The 13,597-nt window shown below is 49.5% G+C and overlaps 2 protein-coding genes across 9 annotated transcripts in view; both read right to left on the bottom strand.

Annotated features, from left to right (window-relative positions):
• Window positions 1–1,017: 1,017 nt before the first annotated feature.
• Window positions 1,018–3,970, bottom strand: HEXIM1 (HEXIM P-TEFb complex subunit 1). The gene has a single exon (XM_069543653.1). The coding sequence runs from the start codon at window positions 2,565–2,567 to the stop codon at window positions 1,605–1,607; it is 963 nt and encodes a 320-aa protein (XP_069399754.1). The 5' UTR covers window positions 2,568–3,970; the 3' UTR covers window positions 1,018–1,604.
• Window positions 3,971–6,950: 2,980 nt separating this feature from the next.
• ACBD4 (acyl-CoA binding domain containing 4) overlaps window positions 6,951–13,597 on the bottom strand; it is an 11,106-nt gene continuing 4,459 nt past the window's right edge. For 5 of the 8 annotated variants that reach the window (XM_069543669.1, XM_069543668.1, XM_069543667.1 and 2 more), the window contains 2 exons: window positions 13,374–13,513; window positions 6,951–7,702 (listed from right to left, as the gene is read on the bottom strand). In XM_069543669.1, the coding sequence (XP_069399770.1) occupies window positions 7,580–7,702; window positions 13,374–13,513 (263 nt within the window). In that variant the 3' untranslated portion in view covers window positions 6,951–7,579. Of the gene's footprint in view, window positions 7,706–11,715; window positions 12,326–13,373; window positions 13,514–13,597 lie in introns of those variants that run through there. The other 3 variants (XM_069543666.1, XM_069543665.1, XM_069543672.1) reach the window with 2 other exon arrangements.

The raw sequence follows: 13,597 nt of genomic DNA, 5'->3' as shown, positions 1-13,597 counted from the left end.
CATTTAGCTGCAAAAGCAAGCTTCCCAATGGGAGTTCATCCACCTCAGGGGTTAACCTTCAAGGAGTTTGAGAATTTCACGATTCTCTAGAACCCTCTCTCCAGAAGTACGTACACATAATATAAGTCTACATATAATTCCATGGGGCTCACGGACCCGAAGGCCCCCTATGTTTCTGAGGAACCAGGTGACAAGCCTTGTGCTAGTGATTTGAGCAATGCATTTGGTCTAGGGAAACACAGAGGGCAGGTAAAGATGGGCTGGGTAATCATGGTAACAGGAGGGAGCAGTCTTACCATTTCAGTTTTGACTTAGGAGCAGAAACAAATTCTCAGGGCCTCCTGCACTTTGAAGAGTAGAACTACTGAAGGACTAAGCAGCTATCAGCAGTTTAGAAGACTGAGAATAGAGGCTGTATAGGGATGGTGCAGGGCTCCCACTTGGCCCCCCAGAGACTTAATTTAGCTCAACCAGAAGCTTTACATTTTGTTTGCAGTGAGAGGTCATTTCTAATTTTAGTTTGAGTCTCATGGAAAGGTGGACAGCTCCTATTCCTTTTCTTGATATAGGGAGCACTTAAGATTGGGCATTTAGGGTTAAGTCCTTGGAATGCCCCAAATGGTCATTTCCTCTATAAATACAATATTCCCTACCTCTGAATATTTTAACATAAAGAGCTGCCTCACAACTGTTTATTCAACCATTGCTTGCACTAAGAAAGCAAGATAAGTGCCTTTCCCAGGCATCCAAGAACTCCTTCCAGCCTTACTGGGAGGAGGGGGGAATTACTAAAAACCCACTTGTAGGAGTGAAATGAGGCTGTCAGTTGTCCAACCTGACAGTTGGCCAAATTAGGTTTACATTTTTGTTAATAGACTTCTGAATGGCTATTGAGAAGCAGAATTAAATTTTAAGCTGCTGATCAGTTACTTCCTACTCCCCAAACACCCAACACTGGTTTATTTCTCCAGCATCAAGAAAGAAAATGAAGGCACTAGAAAACAACACACTTAAGTATTGAAGATAATTAAATCTTTATATTTTGCTGGAACTGTATATTGTAGCACACTAAAACCCATTCAAGGGAAAACTGGGCAAACTGAAAATTCTCCCATTAAGGTTTGGTTTTGAAAATGGACAAATTAAATACTTCCTTTACCCCTCCCCCCAATGCAGTCACATAAATCAATATTACTTTGAATTAGCTCTAGAAATCACACAAACTATGTTACATTTACAAATATTTATTATAACTAGAATGAATTTAATGGTTCTCAGATTTGGCCACCTTATAGCTCCATTTAAGGAGATTTTTAACAGAAAACTGCATTATAACCTGGTCAAATTACTTACACATTAAAAAAGAAAACTCCTAAAAAGGAAAACAAGGAAAGCAACCCTTCAGTTTCACATAATTAAAGAACAGGAGAAAGCACACAAACTACATCATAGCTAAATTGACTGAACCAACCAAAGCCAGGGGGGATTTCTTTTCTGATTATGTGTCATAAAAAGGTCCACTGTCTTATATACACATGTATATAATGTTACATTCCATCACTGTAAAAAGTCCCCTTTGCCCCCTCCCCCGGAAAAGTTTCAGTCTAGTCTCCAAAGTTGGACAGCGGCGCTCGCTCCTGCTGCCGGTGCAGTTCGTTCTCCGTCAGCAGCTGGAGGTTCTCCGCGCGCAGCCGGTCCAGCTCCAGCTCCAGCTCCCGCACACGCGCCTCGTCGCCGTCCAGCCGCTGGCTTTCCAGCCGCAGCCGATTATTCTCGTCCTCCATACGCGAGAGGCACTTCTCCAGCTCTAGGTACTCTTTGATGAGCTCCTGCTTGCTCATGTTCTGCAGGCTCTCCGCGTGGTATCGCTCATAGGTCTCCGAGAAGTCCCGCTGCAGAAACTCGCTGCCGTCTCCTCCCATCCCGTCGCTTCCCCCATCCTCCTCGCCCGCTTCTTCCATAAAGTCCTCATCGCTGGTGTCGTCGGATTTGGCAGCGGCCCGTTTGGGATAGAGACCGGTTTTAAGATCCGGCTCCTCCTGGTCGTGGTCATCCATGAGGAACTGCGTGGTGTTATAGGGAGCAACTGGCTGGCCCTTGGCGAACATCTCGGCTCGAATCCTCGAAGCTCGCAGGCTCTGTTTCTCATCGAACTTTTTCTTCTCCTCCCAGGTCAGCGTATAGTACGGTTTCCAAAGCCGCTTCTTCTTGGAGGGGCGTCTCCTATGTTTTTTCTTGCCCACCTGTCTCTGCTGCGGGGGAGCTCCGCCAGCGGACAAGTCGTCCCCATTCTGGCCCTTCTCACCCGCTTCCGGACAGCTGGATTCTGGGCAGACCTGGGTCTTAAGGGGAGACGGCTGGGGTTCCAGGCTCCCTTCCCCCCCCTGCCCTGGAGAGCCACCCGACTGGGGGGACGCTCTCGATTGCCACCTACTGTCTTCCTCCGGCACCCGCTCCTCCGCGCCTGGGGGGCGATCAGGGTTCCGTTCTTCATGGACAGCAACAGCACCTGTACAGTTGCTAGTTTGAGGCTGGTGCTGATACTCTGACAAGAGTGGCTCGGCCATTGCTAATAGAATCTTCTTCTCGAAGTTTGAAGAATGTTGGCTGTAAGTCCTTAAGGAAAAAAGGTTTGCTTTTCTTTGCAAAAATGTCCAACACAGTCCTCTTCGGTCTGTAATTCCTGCAGTGATGCCTTTAGCCAGTCCTTCTGTCAGCAAACTCCAATTGCAATTTGGGGGCGCTCAAGTCAATAAAGGGTTAAGCGCCCAGAGCTCGGCCAGATAGCGGGTCCAAGGGGGTGCAGCAGCAGGAACAGTACGTAATGTGCAGAGGGGGTGGGCTTCAAGCCTTCCCGCAGACCGCCCCCGCGTTCGAGAAGTTGGTGGGCAAGAAGATTAGGTTAAATCCAATGGGTTAAACCCAGCCCCGAAGGGGTTAAAACTACCCGATGACGCTGACTCCGAGGGGCCGGATCCAGAAAGGGTTAAATCCCCTGCCGCAGAGCCCACAAGGGGTTAAAGTCCCAAAGCCACCTCCTCCCACTTCCACGGGTGTCGCTCCAAGCCGAGCTCCCCGTTCCCTAGGCCCGGCCGGAGCCTCAGCCGAGGACAGACAAACTCATCTCCCCTTTGGCTCGATGTTCTGCTCAGCTCAGTTCTCCTCCGCCTCCTCCTCTTTTTCCTCCCTCCCTCCTCCCCCTTCCGACAGCTCCTCTTCCGCCTCCTCCCCCAACTTCCCCTCCCAACCTGCCTCTCCACCTGCCAACTTCCAACTGCTGCCTCCCAACCCTCTGCGCCCCTTTTATATAGAAGCCGGTCAGCCCCGCCCATGCGCATGCGTGACTGAGTCCCCATCACAGGAAGCTGGGAGTCGTAGTTCCCATCTTTCAGGCCCGCCGTCCTCGCGCGCCGTACGACGTAGCCAATCCCAGGACGCGTAGGGGGCGTTTTCCAGGCCGCCTCCTTCCATCGCTTATCCCTCGCTAGAGAAACGTGAGTGCCCATTGGTCAAAAGGCACACGTCTCGCCGAGGAAAGAAGGCCAATCGCAGAGAAGATGGGGCGGGTTCTGGACCATACCATTCTGCTTCAGGAATACAGCAAGATTCGATGGCCTGTGAAGGCCTGCACAGAATATTTTTATGAAAAGGTGTGTCTTAAAGGTCATTATCCTATTCTGTTATCAGCGGGAAGGTTCTAAAGATCACAAGCATTTGTTAACTTAAGCGAGAATGGTTTACCCCTAAAAAGTAGTCCCTAAAGTGTAAACGAGTATTTAATTCTGTAAATAGAGATGTTGGCCCATAGCTATTAATTCTCGATTCTTAAGATTACAAGAATGGCTTCAAGGTGTTGATTAGTGACTGGGATGGACGTTTGCGGAAGGATATTGTGAACACCTTTTTTTTGTAAAAAAAAAAAAAAGCGCATGAAGAGGTAAACAAATGAAGAATAAAAAGTGCCGCCTTAAAGGGACAGTGTGACTGCTTTACGGCAGCAACCTCTGACTAGGCCTCGGAAGATGAGAAAGCAGGTTCGAGTCCCGGGTGGCGTCCACTCCCGGACTACCCTGGAACCCTTAGCGGAAAGTGGCGGAGTCCCAGCCCCAGCGTAGTCTTTCACGGCCGCTCCCGCCCAGAGGCCAATGCAAAATGGTGGGCCGTGGCTGATTTCTCTCGCCGGCGCCGGGAAATGCTGGGTGTGCGCCCTGGGATCCCCCGAGACCCCGGGATGTAAGGCCTCGCTTCCCTTCTCCCTCACCGGGCCTCAGCTTCTATCGAAGAAAATGGCCTCCTGGGGCCCTCTTGGTTTGTTCAGTTGGGACTCGACCATGAAATTTTCTTGAGCCTGGATGGGAGTCCAGGGCAGCGGATGAGCCTCTTTGTTGGGGGAGGGGTTCGAAATTAATACAGAGTTGAAATAATCAACCCTGGCTACTCGAGAGAGAAGCCACAGACTGGAAAGAATCATCCACTGAGGCTCTTCGTCGTGAGTGGACGCTGGGCAACACCGGCAGGGAGGCAGAGCCAGAGGCTTCCCCGAGGAGGAAACCTTGCCCAGAAATGGGGGCAGAGGGATTCTGGCCCAGAACCGTGGGACAGATTCATGGGGGGCGGGGAGGGGGTAGGGCGGCGCGCTACGTAACTCCTTGTGAAAATTCTCCAGATTCCAGGCTTCCGCCCGAAGGACAGGGGCTGAGGGCCAGGAGTAGCCGAAACCCTCCACTCAAATCACTTAGGTCTAAAATCTTTCATGCTGCAGTCCATGAGGTCGCAGAGTCGGACACTACTGAGCGAGCGAACTGAACTGAAAATCTTTGTAATCTCAGTTTTCGCCATTTGCCACACACCGTGACTCTTCTGTTTATTCATCAACAGCCCTGTCATATTCCAACTGCTTTCCACCGAACAGCGTTCCTTTGCACACAGAACCATTTGCCCCTCCACAGCCCAGTGAGTTAGGCAGGGTAGGGATTCTTGTCTCCATTTTAGAGATAAGGAATCTCTAAAGCTCAAAAATTAAGTGACTTGTCCAAGGTCACAAGACGATTAAGTGACACTTTTCGGCGAAAGCGAAGGTCTCTGTGACTCCGTGCTGTTTTTCTATCACAAACACAAAAGTCCCTTTTTGGTAAGAACTCTGGATTTAGTTCCTTTCCATCAGCAACACTTTCAGCCAACTTCTGGCCCTTCTTTCTCTTTTTTTTTTTTTTTTTTTTGCCTCACTTGGAGGCATGTGGGATGTTAGTTCCCCCACTTAAGGAAAGAACCCGGCTCCCTACAATGGAAACAGTCTTAACCAGTGGACCGTCAGGTTAATCTCACATTGGATAAGAAGGCACAATGATGAGTAAAATTTCATCCGTGCTACTCAAGAACTGTGTAGACAGGCCATCAAACCTATGGTAAGCCAAAATGGCAGGTGATGAAAATCCTGATAGGACCTTGTGAGCCAAGTTGCTTAGGAGTTGAGAATTGTGGACAGGTTTCATGGAGAAGGTGACTTCGTGGCTGTCTAAAACATGAAGCATTTTCAGGCAGAGTGGCATGAGCAGGACAATTATGACGAGTAGGCGTCTTGTCCCAAGACAGGACTTGTCTAGGGATTCAGGAGTGGTTTTGTGGGGAAGTGGTCATCGGCATGCCCAGAGGGAGAGGCAAGCAAGAGTGACCCTGAGGCACATCCAGCTGTTTTGAGACGGAACATCCTAGCCTGTTTTCCCCGAGAACTGAGGTCTTTCTGAAAAACCTGCCCTCTCCTGTGCTGCTTCCTCAGTCATGCAAGAAGCTTCCCAGGAGCAAGAGCTTCTCAACAGTGGGAGTTCCCTGATGAAAAGTTTTTGGAGAGAACTCGACTGGGAGTCAGAGACCTCCAAATTGTTACATTTTCAGACTCCAAAGGACTCCTGGGTACCCTCAGTTGGGATTTGGAAGGTACAACTGAGCCCAGCCTCAGTCTGTTGGGCTCAGCTGTATGGGCTCATTTGTTCTATTAGGGGGGTAGTGGTCAGACTCACAGGTTGTGGAACTCCAGAATTCTATGAAACAAGAGGCCACGCACTTTGATATTAGCTAGGCATTTTGCCATTAATGTCCTGGTCATTAATCCCCAGGACTGCCTTATGGTGAAAAGGTCTTCATCGCTATTTCACAAACAAGGCGACCCAGGATCAGAGCAAAGAATCCTGCCCAAGTCATACTGCGAGTATGCCCAAGCGGTGGCGCTGGCTTCCGCTTGCCTCCCCAGCACCAGTTTGGCCCCTCTTCCTTGCCCTCCAGTTGTTCATCCCTAACACAGGGATTAACTTAAAATTTAGTAGGCCCAGCAGCCAGCGACTCCCAGAGGTCTCTGCTCAGTTTGGCACTGGACCCACCCCGACGGGAGCCGCGGGGACGACGCTCCCGCCGTCCTTGGCCTTCCAGAAAGTTCCCTGGGAAAGCCCGAGCGCAGAGGGCACAGGGGGAGAGCAGCTGAGGAGGGGGAAGCGGGCAGTGGGCACTTCCGGGGCCCGGATCTCGGCCCCCGACCCTACGCCGGGCGCGCAAAGCAGGGAGTAGCCGCCCTTCCCTTCGGGCGGGAACGGAGCCTGAGCCCAAGCCCGCCGGACTCCTCTCCTCCCGCCGCCCCCCTCTCCTCCCGCCGCCCCTAGCTGGCAAACTGCCCCCCCGCAATCTCCACCCACGACAGGGCAGGGGGCGGGGCCCCGGCCCCACCCCCGGCCGCTGCTGGGGGCCCCACCCAGGGTGCCCCTAGCAGCCGCTCCACCTCCCCTGCAGACCCGGGGCTGTTCCCTCTACTAGCCCGGGGAGGGGGAAATGCTCCCTCTGGAACGCCGACCGCTGGTGTCTCGGGGTCGTCCACGGCAGCGGGGGAGGGGTCACAGAAGGAATCTGAACCTCGCGCGTCCCGGACGCGCTTTCCGCCTCACTCCGTGGCAGCCCAGACGGCAGAAGATGAAGGTTTTATTTTATTTAGTGAAACACTCTTTTGTAAGTGCATCTTTAGTGAGGACGTCCTGAGTACTTCTGCGGGTAAGGCGGCCAGCCAAAAGGAGCTGACTGCCCTCCCCCGGGGCCAGCTCTCTCCGCCTTTCCCCAACTCGGTCGAGCCTCCTGGCCTCCCTCCCACAGCCCGCCAGCCAATCACTCTTCCAGGGCCCGGCCGAAGTCCCAACTTGCCCAAGAGCCGAGCCTCCTCGGGAAGAGGCTGGGATGGGAGAGGAGTCAGGTGACTCAGAGGGTGGGGAGGGCAGAGGCTGAGACCCGGTAGCTCCGCCCCTGGATCACCCGCCCACCCCGAACTGGGGACTTGCTCCACAAAGGCAGTCTCCCCAAGAAGCATGAGGTGGTCGAGGGGGAGAGGAGGGACAGGCCTTGTGGAGCTGCAGGAAGAGTAGGGTCTTATCTGGCCCCCACACGAGGAGAGGGGTATCAAGGTGAACACTATTTGGGGCGGGAAGCCGGGGTGGGGGGTGGGGGGAGGGGGGGGTTAATGCTTCCTAAACCCTAGGAAGGCTCAGGGCACTGCAGAACACAGGGTTCATAGCCTCCTGTTGGCTACAGACTCCTCCACCGAGAGTCACCTCTTCTGGGTCCGAAACTGTCGGAAGAGCCACTGGACGATGAAGGGCCACAGGAGGAAGAAGATCAACGTGGGGCCGGAAAGCCTGAGGGGCCGAGGCCTGGCACTGGGTGGCGGCATCTGCTGCCAAGAGGAGAGAGTCAGGCGCCAGCCCAGGCCTCAGCTCAGGCTAGGCCCTCCTTAGGGACCTGCTTCTAGAACTCAAGTGGGAGCTGCTACCTCCCTCTCCCCAGTCTGAAGATTGGGGCTCCCGGTTTGTCCCTGAAACAGTGAGCCCCAACTCCCTCCCCTGTCTTCCTCCCACGGCAATTCAAGGTGCCGAAAAGAGTGGAGGAACTGACTCCAGGTCATCTCCTCTGGGCCACAAAGCCTGATAGGTCCTGAAGGCCCCATATTGTAAAGGATGTGCCACATTTCCAACGAAGACCCAGGGTGTTCAGATTTTAGTTTCTAAATCCCATTCTCTGTTGAAGCAAGGCTCCTTGGAGAAGTGGCAGAGGTCTGGAGCAGGGAAGGTGGAATTGAATGTGGGATGTCTTATACCAGGAAATAAAGAAGCTGTTAAGGATTAATGAGATTATGTTACAAGAACCTAGGACCCAGCTAGAAAGGGAGGGTCTTACAAAGTTGTGACAGTCTGGGCATCAAAAAGAATGATATGATTGCAGTTGACTGAAATACTGAGTCTTTAAAGTCCATAAATTCATAGAGGAGTAAGTTGGAAATTTATCACCATTGAGGTGGCTGTTAAATCAACTCCTTTCTTTAAAAATAGATAAGTAAAGAGAAAGAATTAAGCACTTATTCTGCCCTTCCATAAGGCACCATATTTCAGGGAAATCCTAGATGGTCAGGGAAACTCGACAGAAAAATGCTAGCTAATAAATGTTAAAGGAATCATACAAAAGTCCACATTTTTGCAACCATTAACTAAATTATTGATCCAACAAGGATTATCTATCACTTGTCAAAAGCTGTGTGTCAAATGGGGCTGATGGGGAACTGGGACATTTCCTGGCTCCAAGTGGTGGAATCAGACTGTTACCCCTTCATCCCTGCTGTGATCCTCACTAGGAATATTCATGGAAGGACATCCAGTTATGTGTCTTGATGTGAACAAAGAATATCACCTCTGATGTAATCTGGTCATGTAATCTAGCCACAGGGCTGTCGTGAGACTCGAGAAGTGGTACAGTCTACAAGACTACTGAACAGTCTCAGTACCAAGTCAGTAGCAAGGAAGAGGACTGGTCTAGACTAACAGAGTCTTAAGGACAGAGGCTCCTGGCCTGGACAGACAGGGAAGCTGGAAAAGACTATTTGAATCTGGACTGTGTATTTGACTGTTGGCTCAGACAGTAAAGCGTCTGCCTACAATGCAGGAGACCTGGGTTTGATCCCTGGGTCAGGAACATCCCCTGGAGAAGGAAATGGCAACCCACTCCAGTATTCTTGCCTGGAAAATCCCATGGATGGAGGAGCCTGGTAGGGTACAGTCCATGGGGTCACAAAAAGTCAGACACGACTGAGCAACTTCACTTTGTGTTTTTGATGATATAAAGGAATTGTGGTGTGCAATAAAATGTTTTTGCTAGGTAGTAGAGTGTTCTTCTTTTCAGAGATGCAAGTCCAGGTATCTCAGCATGGAAATATTCAGCATATAAAATTAGTAAAAGGTAAATAAAAAATACCACTTCAGCATTCTTGCCTTGAGAACCCCATGAATAGCATGAAAAGGCAAAATGATAGGATACTGAAAGAGGAACTCCCCAGGTCAGTAGGCATCCAATATGCTACTGGAGATCAGTAGAGAAATAACCCCAGAAAGAATGAAGGGATGCACCCAAAGCAAAAACAATACCCAGTTGTGGATATGACTGGTGATAGAAGCAAGGTCCAATGCTATAAAGAGAAATATTGCATAGGAACCTGGAATGTCAGGTCCATGAATCAAGGCAAATTGGAAGTGGTCAAACAAGAGATGGCGAGAGTGAACATCGACATTCTAGGAATCAGCGAACTGAAATGGACTGGAATGGGTGAATTTAACTCAGATGACCATTACATCTACTACTGCAGGCAGGAATCCCTTAGAAGAAATGGAGTAGCCATCATGGTCAACGAAAGAATCCGAAATGCGGTACTTGGATGCAATCTCAAAAATGACAGAATGATCTCTGTTCGTTTCCAAGGCAAACCATTCAGTATCACAGTAATCCAAGTCTATGTCCCAACCAGTAACGCTGAAGAAGCTGAAGTTAAATGGTTTTATGAAGACTTACAAGACCTTTTAGAACTAACACTCAAAAAAGAAGTCCTTTTCATAGAGGACTGGAATGCAAAAGTAGGAAGTCAAGAAACACTTGGAGTAACAGGCAAATTTGGCCTTGGAATACGGAATGAAGCAGGGCAAAGACTAATAGACTTTTGCCAAGAAAATGCACGGGTCATAGCAAACACCCTCTTCCAACAACACGAGAGAAGACTCTACACATGGACATCACCAGATGGTCAACACTGAAGTCAGATTGATAATATTCTTCGCAGCCAAAGATGGAGAAGCTCTATACAATCAACAAAAACAAGACCAGGAGCTGACTGTGGCTCAGAGCATGAACTCTTTATTGCCAAATTCAGACTTAAATTGAAGAAAGCAGGGAAAACCACTAGACCATTCAGGTATGACCTAAATCAAATCCCTTATGATTATACAGTAGAAGTGAGAAATAGATTTAAGGGACTAGATCTGATAGACAGAGTGCCTGATGAACTATGGAATGAGGTTCGTGATGTTGTACAGGAGACAGGGATCAAGACCATCCCCAGGGAAAAGAAATGCAAAAAAGCAAAATGGCTGTCTGGGGAGGCCTTACAAATAGCTGTGAAAAGAAGAGAAGTGAAAAGCAAAGGAGAAAAGGAAAGATATAAGCATCTGAATGCAGAGTTCCAAAGAGTAGCAAGAAGAGATAAGAAAGCCTTCCTCAGCGATCAATGCAAAGAAATAGAGGAAAAGAACAGAATGGGAAAGACTAGAGATCTCTTCAAGAAAATTAGAGATACCAAGGGAACATTTCATGCAAAGATGGGCTCGATAAAGGACAGAAATGGTATGGACCTAACAGAGGCAGAAGATATTAAGAAGAGGTGGCAAGAATACACAGAAGAACTGTACAAAAAAGATCTTCAACCAAGATAATCATGATGGTGTGATCACTCACCTAGAGCCAGACATCCTGGAATGTGAAGTCAAGTGGGCCTTAGAAAGCATCACTATGAACAAAGCCAGTGGAGGTGATGGAATTCCAGTTGAGCTATTTCAAATCCTGAAAGATGATGCTGTGAAAGTGCTGCACTCAATATGCCAGCAAATTTGGAAAACTCAGCAGTGGCCACAGGACTAGAAAAGGTCAGTTTTCTTTCCAGTCCCACAGAAAGGCAATGCCAAAGAATGCTCAAACTACTGCACAATTGCACTCATTTCACATGCTAGTAAAGTAATGCTCAAAATTCTCCAAGTCAGGCTTCAGCAATACATGAACTGTGAACTTCCAGATGTTCAAGCTGGTTTTAGAAAAGGCAGAGGAACCAGAGATCAAATTGCCAACATCTGCTGGATCATCAAGACAGCAAGAGAGTTCCAGAAAAACATCTATTTCTGCTTTATTGACTATGCCAAAGCCTTTGACTGTGTGGATCACAATAAACTGGAAAATTCTGAAAGAGATGGGAATACTAGACCACCTGACCTGCCTTCTGAGAAACCTATATGCAGGTCAGGAAGCAACAGTTAGAACTGGACATGGAACAACAGACTGGTTCCAAATAGGAAAAGGAGTACATCAAGGCTGTATATTGTCACCCTGCTTATTTAACTTCTATGCAGAGTACATCATGAGAAACGCTGGGCTGGAAGAAGCACAAGCTGGAATCAAGATTGCTGGGAGAAATTTCAATAACCTCAGATATGCAGGGGACACCACCCTTATGGCAGAAAGTGAAGAGGAACTAAAAAGCCTCTTGATGAAAGTGAAAGTGGAGAGTGAAAAAGTTGGCTTAAAGCTCAACATTCAGAAAACGAAGATTATGGCATCCGGTCCCATCACTTCATGGGAAATAGATGGGGAAACAGTGGAAACAGTGTCAGACTTTATTTTTTTGAGTTCCAAAATCACTGCAGATGGTGATTGCAGCCATGAAATTAAAAGACACTTGCTCCTTGGAAGAAAAGTTATGACCAACCTAGATAGCATATTGAAAAGCAGGGACATTACTTTGCCAACAAAGGTCCGTCTAGTCAAGGCTATGGTTTTTCCTGTGGTCATGATTAGATGTGAGAGTTGGGAGTGTGAAGAAGGCTGAGCGCCGAAGAATTGATGCTTTTGAACTGTGGTGTTGGAGAAGATTCTTGAGAGTCCCTTGGACTGCAAGGAGATCCAACCAGTCCATTCTGAAGATCAGCCCTGGGTTTTCTTTGGAAGGAATGATGCTAAAGCTGAAACTCCAGTACTTTGGCCACCTCATGTGAAGAGTTGACTCATTGGAAAAGACTCTGATGCTGGGAGGGATTGGGGGCAGGAGGAGAAGGGGACGACAGAGGATGAGATGGCTGGATGGCATCACTGACTCGATGGACGTGAGTCTGAGTGAACTCCGGGAATTGGTGATGGACAGGGAGGCCTGGCGTGCTGCGATTCATTGGGTCGCAAAGAGTCGGACATGACTGAGCGACTGAACTGAACTGAACTGAAATAAAAAATATTAGTAAAACCTTGGCGAGGGGTGGGTGAGTGTTGAAATGCTAGCCACTGTGGATCTGAGGAAATTCCTACCAATTCCTCTGTGCCAAGGGGACAAAGGGTCACCTGAGTGATTCCTTCATATCCAGGACTTTAGCCGTCCCCTGCCCCCACAGCTCCAGGCTTCACAAGTACAGACTGATTCAGAGTTAATGGTGGATGCCAGCTTTGGAGGGAGATACAAGTGGGACCACTCCCAGCTCCATCACTTAATAATACTACTAACAGTAACAATGAGCCCCATTCGGAAGCACCTACGTGCATTATCTCACCTAATCTTCACAGCAGCTCTGTGGGGTCCTTCCAGGCTGTGTGAGTTACTTCCAGGCCCTGAGGTAAATTATTCAACCTCTCAGAGCTTTAGTTTCCTCATTTGTAAAAGGGGAATGAAAAGAAAACCTATTTCATTGTTTTGCGTGTGTGTGTGTGTATGTGTGTGTGTGTGTGTGTGTGTGTGTGTGTGTAAAATGAGGTAATGTAGGTAATATGTTTGGCACACAGCCGGGGCTCCAGAAATGGCTGCTCTTATTTATTTTGCAGAAGCAGAGGTGTCAGGGGTAAGCAGATCTAGAAGTCGGGAGGAGGAGTGAGGGGTGCAAGGGCTGAATGTGAGGGGAGGGGAAGACAGTAAGTCTGGGAACAGAAGAAGTCCTGACGGAGGGGCAATAGGGACCCCTCCCAGCCCCAGTGCAAAGAGCAGACAGGTTCTGGCCCCTCCAACTGTTGGAATTCCCTCTGTCCTCGGTTTCCCTTCTGGCACGGGGTGGGGGTAAAAGCGGGAAAGGAGGGCTTCTCCCACTCTCCCTTCCAGGTTGGAAGCACTGTAGACCCCCCGACTTCCTGGCCTGACCCATAAGCCACACCATTCTCTGGAGAAGGCAGAAATATGGGCAGATAGAGACGGGGGGACAAAGAAGTGGCTAGCTGAGGAGTCCAGCACAGAGACCCTCAAAATTCTGCCCCAATCTTGCCCTGGACCTTCAGAGGGGGCTCACCTGCTTGGGGGGCATAGGCATGCTCTCCAGGCTCTGCAGCCTCCCCTGGACGTCCCGCATACTCTCCTGCAGCGCACAGACTGTCCCCACCAGCCACGAGTCCAATTCCTGGGGCCCCAGCAGCGGGCCTTCCAATCTCCCTGCAGAGCACAGACACACAGGGAAGGGGACACAGGAAGCAATTCAGCTCGGGGCAGGGCCAGGGAGGAGTCAGTAGAATGCCA

The sequence above is a fragment of the Ovis canadensis genome, chromosome 11 (genome assembly GCF_042477335.2).
Source record: "Ovis canadensis isolate MfBH-ARS-UI-01 breed Bighorn chromosome 11, ARS-UI_OviCan_v2, whole genome shotgun sequence".
Lineage (NCBI taxonomy): Eukaryota > Metazoa > Chordata > Mammalia > Artiodactyla > Bovidae > Ovis > Ovis canadensis.
This window is presented reverse-complemented; position numbering and strand designations above follow the sequence as displayed.